Here is a 15,724-nt window from a genome sequence, read left to right as displayed (position 1 = left end):
CTCCGATTGTGTTTGTCTGAAAGAAGAACATCAAATACATCTATAGGATGGCTTGAGGGCGAGTAAATTAGGGCTGTCAACAAATATTCTAAATTCGAATATATATCCAATATTTAAATAAAAACAAATTTTGATAAATTCGAATAAAATAAAAAAAGCAGGAAAAAATGAGGTAGTAGAGGCGCGGCTGTCTGCTTTGCGACTGAGCACGCCCATGGGGTTCAGGGGGAAACGTTTCATGTTTACCACAGCACAGCTCGCTTGGAACATTCAATATTCTGTAAAACTTAAATTAATATTAATAATATTTGTTTAATCACTGAATGAAGCCTACTATATTTGGGACAAGAGTTGCAACCTAAAATTGCTTGCACAAAACTCTTGATCAGCACTCAAAGTCTGTTCATTTAAACAGTTATGCGCAGCGAGCGTGAGGGTGAAAGAGAGAATAGGGTCTGCGATCTTGGCCATTAGTTTATTTACTTGTTTTTGTGTAAGTAATACGTTGTCAAATATGTTTAAACTTAAATAGACTACTCATATAGATACATAGTAAACATTAATAAGTCAAATTTGAGCATTTAATATGCAAATATAATTTGAATATTTAAAAAAACTAATGAATGAAATTCAAATGGGATACTGGAGTAAGACTGACAGCCCTAGAGTAAACCATTGGAAAATGTTCATTTATGAGTGAACTGTCCCTTTAAAGGGTTACTTCAGCGATTAACATATGGCTTTGTATCAGTAGAAACCCTGGAGTATATTCAAATGATCGTGCTCCCCCTCTTATATCCCCCTGAGATGACAGATTTATGCAGTTTATTTCTGGAAAAATTTCTCTCGTGACGCAAATTGATCTTTGGAATGTTTGCCCAGAGGCTAAAGACTACAGCCAGCAGAGGGAGCCATTTCCGCATGTTTTCAACTCGTGCATGGGGAATGGAGATCACACTTACAGCACAGCTCAGCTACAAGCATTAATTTAAACGGATGCTAAGCAATGTAAGTGTTTTAACTTCTCAAATTTATTTCTATGAAAGTTAAGCTTCCAAAGGCATGAACTGAAAACGCGTTGTGAATGTATGCCGCGAATGTGGTCGCGAATACCTCAGCTCTCATCACGAGAGCTCATTAGCTCATTTATGACGTTTAATGTAATCGGACTCCTAATCCGAGTCTGGTGTGAGATTCACGCGGCAACTCGATCGTTATATTGAACACACACGTTCAGTATTTAATTGTACTTTCTGAACTCAGTCACGGTAGCTTTGGGAATGGCCTCACAGGGCAGCGAAGCTTTCTAGGAATTGTAGTCTTTCGTCCCCATGAGACAAAAATACATTTTCTGTCTTTTCTCAGTCTAGAAAGCACCAAATTCAAACATAATTTCACATTTCTACTACATTAATGACCCAGTTTAAATACAGATTCATCTTCCCAGCGCTGAAGTACCCCTTTAAGTTCTCGCTATGTTGTCAGTAGCGTGGTGAACTGAATAGCAAAGTCTCTACCAGGTGACACAGTTCTACTGTCGCAGTTTATACAAATATGATCATACCACCTATCCCTAGCAGGCAAAAAGCACTTATAAAATGAAGGAACGTCCTGGAGACATCTGATGCTGTGAAGCAAAACTCACACAAGAAGGCAGAAGCAAAGCAAAGTTTTCCCAACAAGACGACGACAGTAAGCGAAGAGATTACATCGCCTGAAGATGCAGACAGAAGGCCACACACAAAGTGGTCTTGTTCATAACAACAGTGGCCATCACATGATGTTCAAGAGACTGTTCAGCATCAGCACTCCAGGCTGGCTGGATCACACAGGCTGCATCATATGACCCCGCCTCCACCAGCCCAGATCACCTCCTCCTCCTCCTTCTCGCATCGGTTCCCAAGTGCTCTCTGAAGACTCATGGCAGGCTTGTGTTTATGTTTCGGGTCCTCTTCACTCACATCCCCCTCATAAAAACAATTATTGCTGGTTTGACCCTTGGGGTCAGAGATTCCATTCTCATGAAATCCACTGCGGCTGCCGAATTAGGGCCCCTTCCCTCAGCCGTTCCTGGAACTTGCTTCCATGTAAGATATGCAATCATCTCCACGCTATGAAGTTAAAATGGGCGAGGACATCAGGCTATTCGACTTAGAGATAAATTCAATTTATTGAGGGATGGACTCAATTGATTTGTAAGCAGAGAACTGCACCCATGAAGACTGTTCGTGACTTTAATATAGTTTAATGGCAGCTTCAACCGCCGAATAAACTAACACCAAGTTCCAAGAGATACAGTTCTCACTCTCGGGGCCCTACCGCCAAGTTACAAGAGACACAGATACAGTTCTTTGGCCCTATCACACACCTGGCGCAATGTGAGACGAGATGTAATGCAAGTTGTTTTTGCTAGTTTTAGCCTGATGCAGTTATCATTTTCATGCCGAGCGCCACGTTAAAATGGCAAATGCGATTGTGCGCCCAAGGGCGTGCTAGTCTGAAAACGAGGTGTGTTCAGGCGCATTGTTGGCATGTTGCTATATTGAACTGAAAACGACTGAGCCATTAACAAAAACACAGTATTTTTTTGGTTATTTAAAGAGTGTATAAGTGATATGCGCCTATAGGTGGGTGCACAACTAGGGATGCACCGATCCAATACTCAGGATCGGTATCGGCACCGATCCACCATTATTTGCAAGATCGTGTAACGGTCAGGCAGGGCCGATCCAAATGCGATACTATTCTGTGTTATTGTTAAGCCCCAGTGCCCCACAAAAGGCACAGAAACATTATGAAGCATCATCAACGACTCGTGCTCTATATTATAAGTGATCTGAAGCCATCCCATAGTTAAAGTGAGTACAGATTAATATTTAAGTCATTAAATTCAAGTTCACGTCAATGCATGCTTCCCTCCGCTGCGGCTCAGTCACTCTCCATTCAGCTTTCAAACTGTGTGTCACGTTCGATTACGACAGTCAACACGATGAAACTCTCCAAGATGATTAATTGTTCCTGCTATTATGCTTGATCTGTAGACAACGGTCTATGGTTTCTCATATAAAAAGACTATCTTGCTGGCGTTTATTGCTGTAAATTTTGTTACTTTCTACCTGGTGTCTGTTAACAACACTGGACTAGAGATTATACACACAGTAACTGAAATGCTAAACTGTTAAAGGGTTAGTTCACAACAGCACACAAATTGTAAATATTAAAAATAAAAGGATTCCTCTAAAATCCTAAAACCAATAGTAATTTGACATAAAAAGCCCCTGTTAAATGAGATCGGTGACGGAGAGGAAGATTATCAGTGAATAAAGAAGATTCATAAGATTCGTGTTACTTTTGGACATTTACATTTTCATTTAGCAGACGCTTTTATCCAAAGCGACTTACAAAAAAAGGGGAGAGTAATAGAAGCAACGGAACAGACAAGGCCAACAACCTGTAAGAGCTGTAAGAAATCTCAATTAATTAGCACAGTACACAATTTTTTTTTTTTTCATTTATTGAGATCAACAACCCTAGTCTTCATTTAATTTCACTATATGGATAAGAGCAGCTTGACTATACTTTAAAATATAATTTTGTATATGAGGGAAAGAAACTGTGTTTGGATCAACTAAAGAAAAAAGCCTACATTTTGACCTGCTTTAAGTTTCTAGATATATATAGCATAATATAGCATCTGACAAGCATTGCAACCAACAAACGTGTCTTAAAAGGTTCTTGTGCAACATTATAAGATGATGGCTGGAGATTTTGACCAAAACTTCCTAAAAATCTCAAGTGTTTACACGAAAGAATTCTTGAAAACACTTCCCTAGAATCACTCTTACCAGCCATTTCTCATCATGCGGATTGCAGAAAATGCAAATCCATTATCATATTTCTGCAGTATCAAATGTAATGCTAAACTGAGTGATTTAGAGCACTATAATAACAACTAGCACCTATAAATCCAGATTTTAGTGTTTATCAGGAGGTTATTAAATAAATTATGACTAGTTGAAAAGGAAGTGCACAATCTGAATTAGAAATTTTTTTCGTTTTCAAATCACACTTAAAGCTAGCCTAGAAATCTAGACGCACCCTAGCGGCAGCAAATTTAATTTGCCTGCAAGTGTCGTCTAGGAACTTTCAATACCCTTCTGAGCTGTTCCTCTCAATCTGGACGGGCCAATCACATCATGAATAGAGTCGGCGGGCGGGGCCATAATGGCGACGGCCGAGTTGCGTTTGCGTGCTTCTAGTTAACACAGAAACTGGCGAACGGCGGCGGTCTTTCGAATCAGCTCTGACCGCGACTCTGGAAGGAGTTAAGCTTTTCTCTGAGAAAAGAACAAAGAGCGGGAAGATGTGTTCGTAGTTTAGCCGACCGGATACGGCGAATGTTTAATCTATCAACAAGCTCAGCTTCACCTTCGTTGCTCTGGTTGGTTGTAGCGCTATCCTATCGCGTGCAGAGGGAGTTTGAAAGACAACCGTTTATCCCGCCCCTCGGTTTGAGCCCTGTCTATGGTGAGTTTCCAGACCAAACATCTTGATGTGGGTCTGGCTTGTCAGGCTAACTTAAAGGGGCAGTTCGCGCAAAAATGAAAATTAGCCCATTATTTACTCACCCTCAAGTCATCCTAGGTGTTTATGACATTCTTCTTTCAGATGAATGGTTTTATTTATTTTTAAATGTCCTGGCTAATCCAAGAATTTTAGTTGCTGCTTACGCTATGTCCGACCTTATCACCGCTTTAATTCAGTTTTGTTTCAATAAGCTAAATATATTTTACTTTATAACATGTTAAATATGGATATTTTTCTTACAAAAACCTATCGATTCGCTTCAGAGGGCTTTTATTAACCCTTCGAGCCACATGGATTATATTTATAATAAATGGATGCACTTTTTTGGGCTTCAAATTTTGGGCAGCCATTCACTCCCATTATAAAGCTTGGAAGAGCAATTACAGTTTTTAATATAACTCTTGTATTCACCCGAAAGAAGAAAGTCATATACAGTTGAGGATGAATAAATAATGGGGTAATTCTCATTTTGGGGTAAAGTATTCTTTTAAATGTAACATCTCAAAGAAAATGTAACATCTCATTTCACTGAATGTTAATCTAACATTCAGTGAAAGCGATTAAGTTTAGAAGATCATACAGGATCCTAGCATATTAGGTTTTCTGGTGAAATATTGCAGTGTTTATTGTAAATGAATATGTGCACATCATTATTTTTTAAATTCCCTATCCTTGTAATCTTTAATCAAAATAACGTCCCCTTCCTTGCAGCTCATCTCTTTGATGATGTGCTTACTGGCACGAGGGCGGGGCAACCTTTCACTCACATGAGATCCACCAATAGCAAACCAGAGCCATCCAAAAACCCAAACCAATTGCCTATGGACAATTTATTATTAATAAGCCCAGTCCAACATTTTTACTCGTTCAAGAAGTTGTTTCACTCAGATGTATGTTACAAAGAGAAGAAAAGACTATTGCAATATTGAATTTCATGACTTTAATGAAAAATTGGGTCCCTGTTTATACTAAGCGTACTACATAACTAACATTTAAATTAATCATTTGATACAAAGCACTTTTTGTGTACATACATGTTTTTTTTTACATTGTACTATTGTATTATTTTTAATACCTGCATTTAATTACAGCTATAATTAATCATCTACAACATCAACAAAATTAGTATTTTATGCAAGTACACAGTAGTTAAAGACACCTAATGTAAAGTGTGACACCAAAAAAAATCTATTTAACCATCACGTTGCTCTCATCAACAACAACAACATCAAAAGGATAAAATAAAAAGTTATTATGAACTGAAGTGTGTTTTTGGAACTCTAATTTTGTGCTCCAGGAAGAAAGTTATAAGAATAACGTTATATGGACAGGTTGGTAATTTTTGGGTGAACTATCCCTTTAACCATACTGTCAGTCCGATCACGTTAGTCATTCATTCAATGGAGATGAATGACAATGATCAGTCCAGGAAGACTTTGCTTTGAGCCACAGCCTAATTCAAGTAAACACACAAGCACTTACCGCTCTCCATCTCATTGCCCTTGTTCTTGGCGGTGGGCGCGTTGCCCATGATTGCAGGCCAGGTATAACAGATCTAAATCGACTTTTCTTTACGCCAACTGTCTTCAGACTCCGTCCCCTTAATGATCATACGATTTCTGCGGCCGTCGCACTAGCTATGTCTGGTCATAACTCACTGGATCACAGTATGCTGTCAGATCACATACAGTCTGGAGGTTGATAGTGGCTGGTTAAGTTGGTTAGCTAGCTAGCGAGCGAGCGCTAGCTAGCTAACAGTAGCAGTCCGATTGCTGTGCTTCGGGTTCGGTAATGTCTCTCAGTTCTCCTGGGTCAGGTCCAGTCAGTCGAAATAGTACCAAGAGCCCGTCTTCTTCTCCTTCTTTCGCTCCTCTTCCTCGCTCTGCTAACCCTCAGCGAGGCCCTCGACTTGAGCGACACAAGCCCTTGTTTTCGCCGTCCGTGCGCGATTCCTGTCGCAGCACGCCGAAATCTCCGTGCGTTTTCGGAAGCGTGAGCGTTTGCTTGTTTATGTTGATAAAGCAATTCGGTCTTGTGCACTATGTAGTTCGCATAATTCGACAGTCAGACCCCCTCCATTAATCCTCTATCCACAGCTAGCTAGAGGGAACTCCTGCTTCAATGAGACCCGCCCCTACGCGACGGCTAATGGTCGTTATGCTTATGACGCGCTAGCAGAGTCCGAAGCTAATTGGACGAGAGCTCAGCAATCCAGCACAGAGAGAGCGGTGATTGGCCAACTGATAACTATCGGTAGAACTTTATCCCACCCCCGCAAACTGACAAATAACGTCATCTATTTTCATTCCAATAACACAAGTTTCTCTGTTCACTCTCCGTCTTTGTAAGCGACCGCGGTGTTTTGCTCTCTCGGTACAGATTCGGTTTCATTCACAATCCTTTGATGATCCTCTGCGGTGTGTTTGTTAGCGAAATGGCCGCGCAGACCCCTCCCGCTGGACTAATCCGTGATAGGCTGTATGACGTCAAGACGGTCTATTTTTAGAAAGTTGGTCAGAATTTGAGGCACTACGTCTATGGAATATTAAAACGAGGTCTGTCTTCTGCAAAACAACCACAGTGAGGTCATAGAAGCATTGCATTTCGGCAACAGGTTTGCGCGATAAGTTGCAATGAAGAGATTCGTCGTGCAAGAGACGGAAAACGAGTCGGTTTGTGATGCACACCTTTGCGTGCTTTACTGTGCATAGCAACTGCGTTGATAATGCTGTACAATAAAATAAAGGGGAGTAAACCCCATGAGGGGACTGATATTAATTGAACACAGATTAAAAAAAAAAAAAAATGCTTTGAGGTCTTGTCACAGATGCTGCAAAAGTCCATGTTGCCAAGCAACAACAAGCAAGCAGCTTCTGTCACTCCTGCATAATGCAACACAACAGCTTTTTTATGAATGAAAACACGGCACAGCTGCATCCACTCTTGTGCACACCACAAATCAAAGTAAAACGGCTTCAATGAGCATCATCACATAACAAAACATTTATTTCAATGAGAACTGGCATACAAAAAGACATATATATATATTTATATACATACATACATACACACAATATATATAATACAGTCCCACCCACAAAAATATCATCCAGAGTAGCTGCAAACTTCTACAAAAGTATTGCTGATTGTGTCTGTTAAATCAATTATGCATCTGACATATTATCTACTGAGCTGATCTTCCACTCCCTTTCGGTTTGAGAATGGATCGGGTTTGGATCAAACGGCATTAGATGCAGCACATCCTAATACCCAAATCATGTCTTAGATACATGACTCACCAGCTCCCCCCGTTCATTTTTCAAACTGAAAAGCAAGCATGTTTATTGCGTACCGGAGGATATTCTGCACACCGCTGATTTGTTTCAAACAGGTGTGACAACTGTAACAAAATTAGAGAACCCTTTTTTTCTTTCTCTGATGTGTTTGAATAATCCCGCCTCTCCTCCACAGTGTCCAGATTGACCCGAGCTCATGGATGAGCCTTGAGATGTGAGGATTATTCACAGGAGCCTGCGTCACTACAAACAGTCCATGGAGTTGTCTGGCACCAGTCCCAGTGGAGGTGCTTTTCCCGGGGCGCAAGACGGCGGCAGCATGGCGTTAGGTGCGGGGTCCACGTTCTCCGAATCCTCCATTTTCTCAGCACATCCCTCCCAGTTGATGTGAAATCGGGTTACTCGTGGATTGGAAGCCAGAATGTTCCTCTGAAGCTGAGAGAAAGCACATTAAGAAAGATGTTTGAATGCATATTCAGACACTCAGTTTGGCCCGTTTTGATATTTGAGTTGACTGAAATGCTTGTTAACCTCTATTTATTCCCCTCTTTTTCATTTAGGGTCATAAATATGCATGCAAAGTTTCAACACACTGATGCGTTTTGACCGCCGATCACGTTTGTGGGTCAATTTACAGACACAAAATAACATTTCTTGGTTATAATTTGTTTGTTACCCACATATTTTAACACTTACAGGTGGTAAAAATGAGCTCTGAAATACTAATAAACCCACATTGTTTTCCTTATTTTTGCGACCTTTTCTCACTTAGGGTCACAGGGCTGCTCGATTATGGTAATAAACATTTTAAGAATATTTACCAATCTACAGTTTAAAATGAACACCACCACTGTGTTGCATCAAAGAGCAAATACATTTTGGTCCAAAAATTTCAAAAACTACGATTTTATTCAGCATTGAAGCGCCAAACTGCTGAAATCACGTGACATTGGCGACCCAAATCATTGATCAATTCACTGATTCATTACCGTTTGATTCTTTTTGGAGGCAAATGGAGGAGAAGACAATGCTGAATAAAATCATAGTTTTTGATATTTTTGGACCAAAATGTTTTCGATGCTTCAAGAGATTCTAATCAACCAACTGATGTCACATATGGACTACTTTGATGATGTTTTTATTCCCTTTCTGGACATGGACAGTGAAGTGGGCATTGACTGCATTATGCTCTGGGACCAAAATCTAAAATATCTTAAACTGTGTTCTGAGGATGAACGGAGGTCTTACGGGTGTGGAACGACATTAGGGTGAGTCATTAATGACATCAATTTCATTTTTGGGTGAACTAACCCTTTAACAAACTGACAATGAAAAAATGTTCTAAAGTATTTATTAATCTTAGTTAAATTTCAACATTTAATATTATTAAAAACAAAAGTTGTATTACTGTATTATTAAATGGACCTGAGCTAACATTAACAGTTGCATTTTTAACTGACCTTATCAAAGAGTAATAACTTTGTATCAAATGCATTAACTACTAGGGAGACAGTAAAATAAAGTGATAGCCTAACTATCGTTCTTTATAATTCTTTTGCACTTTAATCTGTTTGAAACTTTGTTTTATACATTTTTTGTGCATTGCTTTATTGTATTTGGTTGGTTCTTTATGTCATAAGAAAATGAAACGGATATTTGGACATCGTGATTATACTTTATGCGGTGATAAAAGCTTCAGCAATTAATCGCAACATGGAAATTTGATACCATCGCAGGCCTATTGGTGGGTGATCTTTTCAAAGTCTTGTTTCACGATGGGGTCATTTTAAATATCAGTGAAATTTCACAATTATCAATACTTCAGCAAAAACTAATACTAGCTTATTAATGAAAGTTAAATTTCCCAAAACAGTTACAGAAGACAAAACCATACAATAGGTACTAAGGGAAAAAGTCCTACAAATGCATAAGTAATAAGGTCAGCCGCAAAAAAAGAAGAAGAAAAAACCCTGTCCACTCCTTTTCAGCGCCATTTTTTTACTTTGTGTCTTTAAATTCTGACAGTAGTTTAACACCCAAAGAGGGGTTGCACTGGTGCCGGCTGTTAGTAAATCTGGCCTGAAGAGGTGGCTCTTAGCAAAGAGGTGGCTCTTAGTAAAACTAAATTAAACATGAGTACAGTATTCTTTTCTGTGGTGACGTATTTCCTATGAAACAGGACATTTTGGGGCAGGACATATTAAGGGGCTCATCCGTTTTTAAAACAGCTTTTTAAAACAAAATTTTTGTTTATGTGACAGCCATGAATTATGGTTTGCTACTTGATATTGCTAGTCCAAGACAGATGGTATTAAAGTCACAATAGAGAAAATTGTCCCTATTGTGATAGGGATTGTGTATATCCAGTGAAACTGCTTATCAAACAAAACAAAAAAAAGGAATTTAGGACTTCATTTGAAAAGAGGGTATTATAAACTAAACAGAGGAAAATCTGCATGCAAGTTCAATCAGTTGTGGAGTGACTGGTTGCTGGAGAAAAGATAGTAACAAACAGCTGCCAATTTTTATTTTATGCTGACTTTAAGGGGTGGGATTCTAAAAATCACTTGATTGGATAACAATCTGTATTGAGCATGTGAGTGCAAGATGAGTCATCAATATTTTTGTTTCTCTCAAAGAGAAAACGGTAGATTTTTCACAGACAGATTCATATAAGACACACATTAACTGGTCTGTAAGTAATGTGTACACTCACCTGTCCATAGTTAGGTTTATTGGGCGGGTTCTCACGAAGCTCAGTGTCCGTATACTCATTGTTAACATAGTATCCGATGCGTATGAACTCCTGCCCTCTGTATGTGCATGTGATCAAAACAACAGTAACACCCACGGCATCACTCTCAGGTATGAGGGCGGGGTTTGGAGCCTCTGCCTGATTAGAAAAGACAAAAATTACTTAGAACACTTGCATGACTCTACCTGGGTGTAACTACAGGATTTACAAGTGCATTAGTTGTATTTATGTGTGTGCATTTAATAATACAAAATAACATTACATAATTAGTTATCTATGAAAGAACCTCTACTATAGTTTCAAACACACAGAAGAAAAAAAATTCACTCTGCTACACCTCTTGTGCTCCATGGAAACAAGTTGCGAAGGTTAGTATCAACATGAAGGCGAGTAGAGTGAATTTATATTTGACATAAAAGAACTAGTGGCGACGAAAGCTGACTGTTCGCTTTGGCTGCATCTCAGGCAAAAGCTGTGCTTGAACTCACCAAAAGTACATACTTTTACAGTCGACTACATGCGACTGTAAACTAGCATGTGCATTCTGTGCCTTCGTATAATATATAGTCTATATTCTTCATTCAAAAAGGGAAACCGAAACTAGGATTACAGATATACAAACCGTAAACAAAGCCGAATGCTGATCACTTCTGCAAGAAACAATGAGATTAATTCTCGTGTTACGCAGCATGTTTGAGCTTCAGCAACCAATCAGGTTCATTCTCAAATACACAACACGTTTGAGCTTCAGCAAGAACCAATAAGGGTTTGTTCACACGTGTCAAGTGAATATCAGTTAAGCCTGTTTATGTTTGCTCTTCAATATTTATATGTGAATAAAAGCCTAAATTCAATATGTTCATCATATAAAGTGATGGTCTCCTCTGAAAATTAGGGCTAAACCACCTTGATTCATATGGATTGGTTTTACAATCTCTTTATGAATTTTTTGAAGCATCATTCGTCAATGGGGGGACAAAAATGATTTAAAGATGAAGTTTGTATATTAATCAGACATTCTACTTTCCAAATATTGCCAATTGATCTTATTATTTGTAAGAAATGTTGTGCTAGATTATATTAAAATCAAAATCAAAGCAATCAAAGAAATTAACTAAAGTTAATTTGAACAAATGGCTGTTAAACTCCTAAGAGATCCTTTGTGACTCATAATGACAGTTACTGACCTGAAACACAAACATGTGTCTGCCTGCGGGAACTGGACCAACCAGGACAGAGTCAAGAGTCTGATCATACTCCTCACTTTCTGCTGAGCCAACGTAAATAATCTTCCATTCGAGATCTAGAACACAGAATGCAAAACATCAGATTGTCCCGTACAGTATGCAATTATAACATTTTCCTTAACTATTCAGAAAACATACACTATCGTTCAGTTGTTTGCAATGATTAAGTTGTGTTTTTCTTAATGTTTTGAGGCTGCAATTATTGTTTTTTTTTTATTTAAAAACAATAATATTTTTCTATCTTAATATATTTTTTAATAATGCTGAATTTTCAGCAAATATTCAGTGTCACATGATCCTTCAGAAATCAGTTGTTCTGCTTAAAATTGTGGAAACCATGATATACAACAATTTAAATGTTTGGGGTAAGATTAAAAAAAATACTTGTAATCAGCAAGAATGCATTATATTGATCAAAACTAAAGTGACAGTAAGCAATTATAATGTTACAACAGATTCCAATTTTTAAACAAATGCTGTTTTTTGCACTTCTTGATTCCTCAAAATAATTCTGAAATAAATATATAATCACAGCTTACAGAAAAGAAAAAAAATGAAGCAGCACAAAAATGTATAAATATTCTCCCTTCAATGTAAAGCGCTTTGAGTGCCTAGAAAAGCGCTATATAAATGTAATAAATGAATGAATAAATTAATTAAATGTTTTCAACACTGATATAATCAGAAATGTGTCTTGAGCATCAAATCATCATATCATAGAATGATTTGTGAAAGATCATGTGAGATGCTGAATGCTGACAATTCAGCTTTGATCACAGGAATAAATTACATTTTACAATATATTCACATTGAAAACAGGTATTTTAAACTGTAAAATTTCACAATGTTTTTTACAGTATTTTATCATCAAATAAATGCAGCCTTGGTGAGCATAATACAGTTCAACCTTTTGACCAGTAGTGTGTGATGCCATTGTTGTAATTAAAAGAGCAGTTTTTAAAGTAACCAAAAACATGCTCTTCTCATATTGACATTTAGACTGGATTATTTTTGCATATGAAGGCTTTCGTACGGCACAGTGGAATTGCAATAATGCATTTGCCAATGTGGAAGGTTGTAATAAACACCATCAATATGTATTATTGCAGTTAGTTATTTGGAAATGTTCATATAATAATAATATAACTGTATTCACGCATGTCAAAATGTTTTTCTCATAAGCACACACATATATTTTGTATTGATTTGTACTCGGCTTTAATTGAGAAGAATAAAGGACGCACGCTTCAATCACCCGCCATTCTGACGTCATCTGGAGGAGTTAGCGCGTTAGCTAGCTAGCCAATAAAGGACATTGAGAAAATCCATTAAAATTAAATTAAAAACTTTAATACTCACCTTCTGGAAGATCCTCCATGCACTCAAATGTTATTTCGAATTGAAACGGGTTTCCAAATGGACTTGGGTTGTCCAGGACAGCTACATTTAGCACTTGTACTTTTGCCATAACTCTACTACAGTCACAAGGGAATTGCTACAATTTAACACCAAAACAACTCAATGAACCGAGAACTAACTGAAATACTCAATGGACGTTTTAAAGTAAAACTCTGTAATCCTTGGCTTTACTTGTTAGCTTGCGAGCTAATGTAACGTTATGTGTAAAAGCCCAATACCTAAGACAGAATACTGTTAAAGCAGCACAATAAAGAAGTCTGTGTTGTCTCTCCTGCCAAATTAAAAGAACAAAGAACGCAAAATTATGATCTAGAGTAATATGTAGACGTAAAACAACTAGTATTTCGCGAACCCCGTTCATAAACTGACAGACAATACGAGCCAAGTTGTCTCCCGCCAGACTGTTCAGACAGCTCTAGAGACGCGTCGGGGGAAGAGGATTGGTTTGTGCGCTGATTGGTCAGCAAAACCAAAGGTCCCGGATTTGACGGACGCTGATTGGACAAAAGTGACAGCTGTTAAAGCGCATCCTCCGATGAGATTTTTCGAAATGCAGCTTATATATATATATATATATATATATATATATATATATATATATATATATATATATATATATATATATATATATATATAAGCTGCATTTATTTGATTAAAAATGCAAAAAAATAATATTGTGAAATGTTTATTTTTTTCTGATATTACAGCAACATTACAAGTTATTTGATTAATGGAAAGTTTTAAAAAGCAGTATTTATCTAAATTAGAAAACTTTTGCAACATTATACCATTCAAAAACTTGGGACCAGTAAGAATCAAAGTATCCTGAAAAAAACTATTTTACACAATGTTTTCAATATTGATAATAATTAGAAATGTTAGAATTGAATGTTAGAAAAACATTAAAAATCTTACTGTTCAAAAACTTTTAAAGAGCAGTGTGGTGTGTGTGTCTGTGTGTACCCTTTGGCAATTATTTCACTGTTTTTTGAAAATTTGTATTGAAATGTGTCCTACGGTGTGACATAGCAACAATTAAGAATATGGGAGTATTGCCAGCACCAAAGGACAACAAACAAGACAAAATCGTATCATGTGCACATCATGGGCCTCACAGGGGGCTTCAGTAACATGACCTTGTAGGGGGTCCTTACAGTAATTAAAGTTGTCAGTGGAATTGCCTGATTTAAAATCAGGATTGTGTCACACCAGAGGACAGTGACAAAATTACAAAAATGATTCACAAATATTCAGTGTATCAAGTTTCTTTCTTGATTTGAAAGTATTTGCTTTCAGACATATGGATGAAAAAAACATTCACATATAACATTCACACCGTATGTTTTTTAGATTTGGCTCAAAAATTTGACAAATCTAATAACAAAGCAGTTTTTCAACAGTCCATGTAAGACAAATAAATGTTTACTGCATTTTAAATGATTAATAATTATATAGATAGATAGATAGATAGATAGATAGATAGATAGATAGATAGATAGATAGATAGATAGATAGATAGATAGATAGATAGATAGATAGATAGATAGATAGATAGATAGATAGATAGATAGATAGATAGATAGATAGATAGATAGATAGATAGATCAGGCATAACATTATGATCACCTTTCTAATATTGTGTTGTTCCCTCTTTTACAGCCATTAACAGCCCTGACCCATCAAGGTATGGATTACACTTAACCCCTGGAGGTGGTGTCATCTGGTACTAAGATGTTAGCAGCAGATCCTTTAAGTCCTGTAAGTTGCAAGGTGGGGCCTCCATGGGTCAGACTTGTTTGTTCAGCACATCTAACAGATGCTTGATTGGATTGAGATCTGGGGAATTTGCAGGTCAATGCCTCAAACTCGTTGTTGTGCTCCTCAAACCATTCCTGATCCATTCCTGATTTTTGTTTTGTGGCAGGGTGCATTATCCTGCTGAAAGAGGCCACAGCCACCAGGGAATAACATGGATGCGGCAGGACCCAAGTTTTCTCAGGAGAACATTGCAAAGCATCACACTGCCTCTGTCGGTTTGCCTTCTTTATAGTGTATCCTGGTGCCATGTGTTCCCCCAGTAAGAGATGTGCATGCAAGATAGCCTACTGACCACTGCACAATTTAGCCCTTATCAAACTTGCACAAATCCTTACAGTTGCCCATTTTTCCTGCTGCTAACACATCAGTTTGAGGTCAAAATGTTCACTTACTGCCTAATATATCTCACCCACTAACAGGTGCCTGTCAGTGGTAATTAATTAACTAATTAACTGTGTCATAATGGTCATAATGTTATGCCTGATATATATATATATATATATATATATATATATATATATATATATATATATATATATATATATATATATAGGCTATATATATGATGGGATAAATGAAGAAAAAAAATGAAGAAAAAAAAA

General features: G+C 37.5%; 2 protein-coding genes and 1 long non-coding RNA gene across 3 annotated transcripts in view; 1 reads left to right on the top strand and 2 right to left on the bottom strand.

Moving 5' to 3' along the window:
- Positions 1-7,033, bottom strand: part of prkacaa (protein kinase, cAMP-dependent, catalytic, alpha, genome duplicate a) — a 44,251-nt gene extending 37,218 nt beyond the window's left edge. Inside the window, exon 1 of the mRNA XM_067423047.1 lies at positions 6,070-7,033. Coding sequence (XP_067279148.1) covers positions 6,070-6,118 — 49 coding nt within the window. The 5' untranslated portion in view covers positions 6,119-7,033. The remainder of the gene's footprint in view (positions 1-6,069) is intronic.
- Positions 7,034-7,566: 533 nt separating this feature from the next.
- Positions 7,567-13,771, bottom strand: asf1ba (anti-silencing function 1Ba histone chaperone). The gene is made up of 4 exons (XM_067423060.1): positions 13,245-13,771; positions 11,826-11,941; positions 10,600-10,776; positions 7,567-8,318 (listed from the first exon to the last, which is right to left on the bottom strand). The coding sequence occupies exons 1-4, from the start codon at positions 13,351-13,353 to the stop codon at positions 8,127-8,129; spliced, it is 594 nt and encodes a 197-aa protein (XP_067279161.1). The 5' UTR covers positions 13,354-13,771; the 3' UTR covers positions 7,567-8,126.
- On the top strand, positions 8,252-15,573 carry LOC137046009 (uncharacterized). The gene is made up of 3 exons (XR_010898892.1): positions 8,252-9,151; positions 14,964-15,062; positions 15,229-15,573. It is a non-coding gene; the product is annotated as an uncharacterized lncRNA (long non-coding RNA).
- The last annotated feature ends 151 nt before the right edge of the window (positions 15,574-15,724 follow it).

The sequence above is a fragment of the Pseudorasbora parva genome, chromosome 2 (assembly GCF_024679245.1).
Source record: "Pseudorasbora parva isolate DD20220531a chromosome 2, ASM2467924v1, whole genome shotgun sequence".
Lineage (NCBI taxonomy): Eukaryota > Metazoa > Chordata > Actinopteri > Cypriniformes > Gobionidae > Pseudorasbora > Pseudorasbora parva.
Note: the sequence above shows the minus strand (reverse complement) of the source record. Positions and strands in the feature narration are given on the sequence as shown.

Excerpts from the sequence above, each read along its gene's own strand:
- asf1ba (XM_067423060.1), bottom strand. The coding sequence starts at position 13,353 with ATGGCAAAAGTACAAGTGCTAAATGTAGCTGTCCTGGACAACCCAAGT. Across the intron at positions 11,942-13,244 it reads CATGGAGGATCTTCCAGAAG|ATCTCGAATGGAAGATTATT; the intron begins GTGAGTATTAAA and ends TCTGTGTTCTAG. Across the intron at positions 10,777-11,825 it reads GACACATGTTTGTGTTTCAG|GCAGAGGCTCCAAACCCCGC; the intron begins GTCAGTAACTGT and ends TTTTCTAATCAG.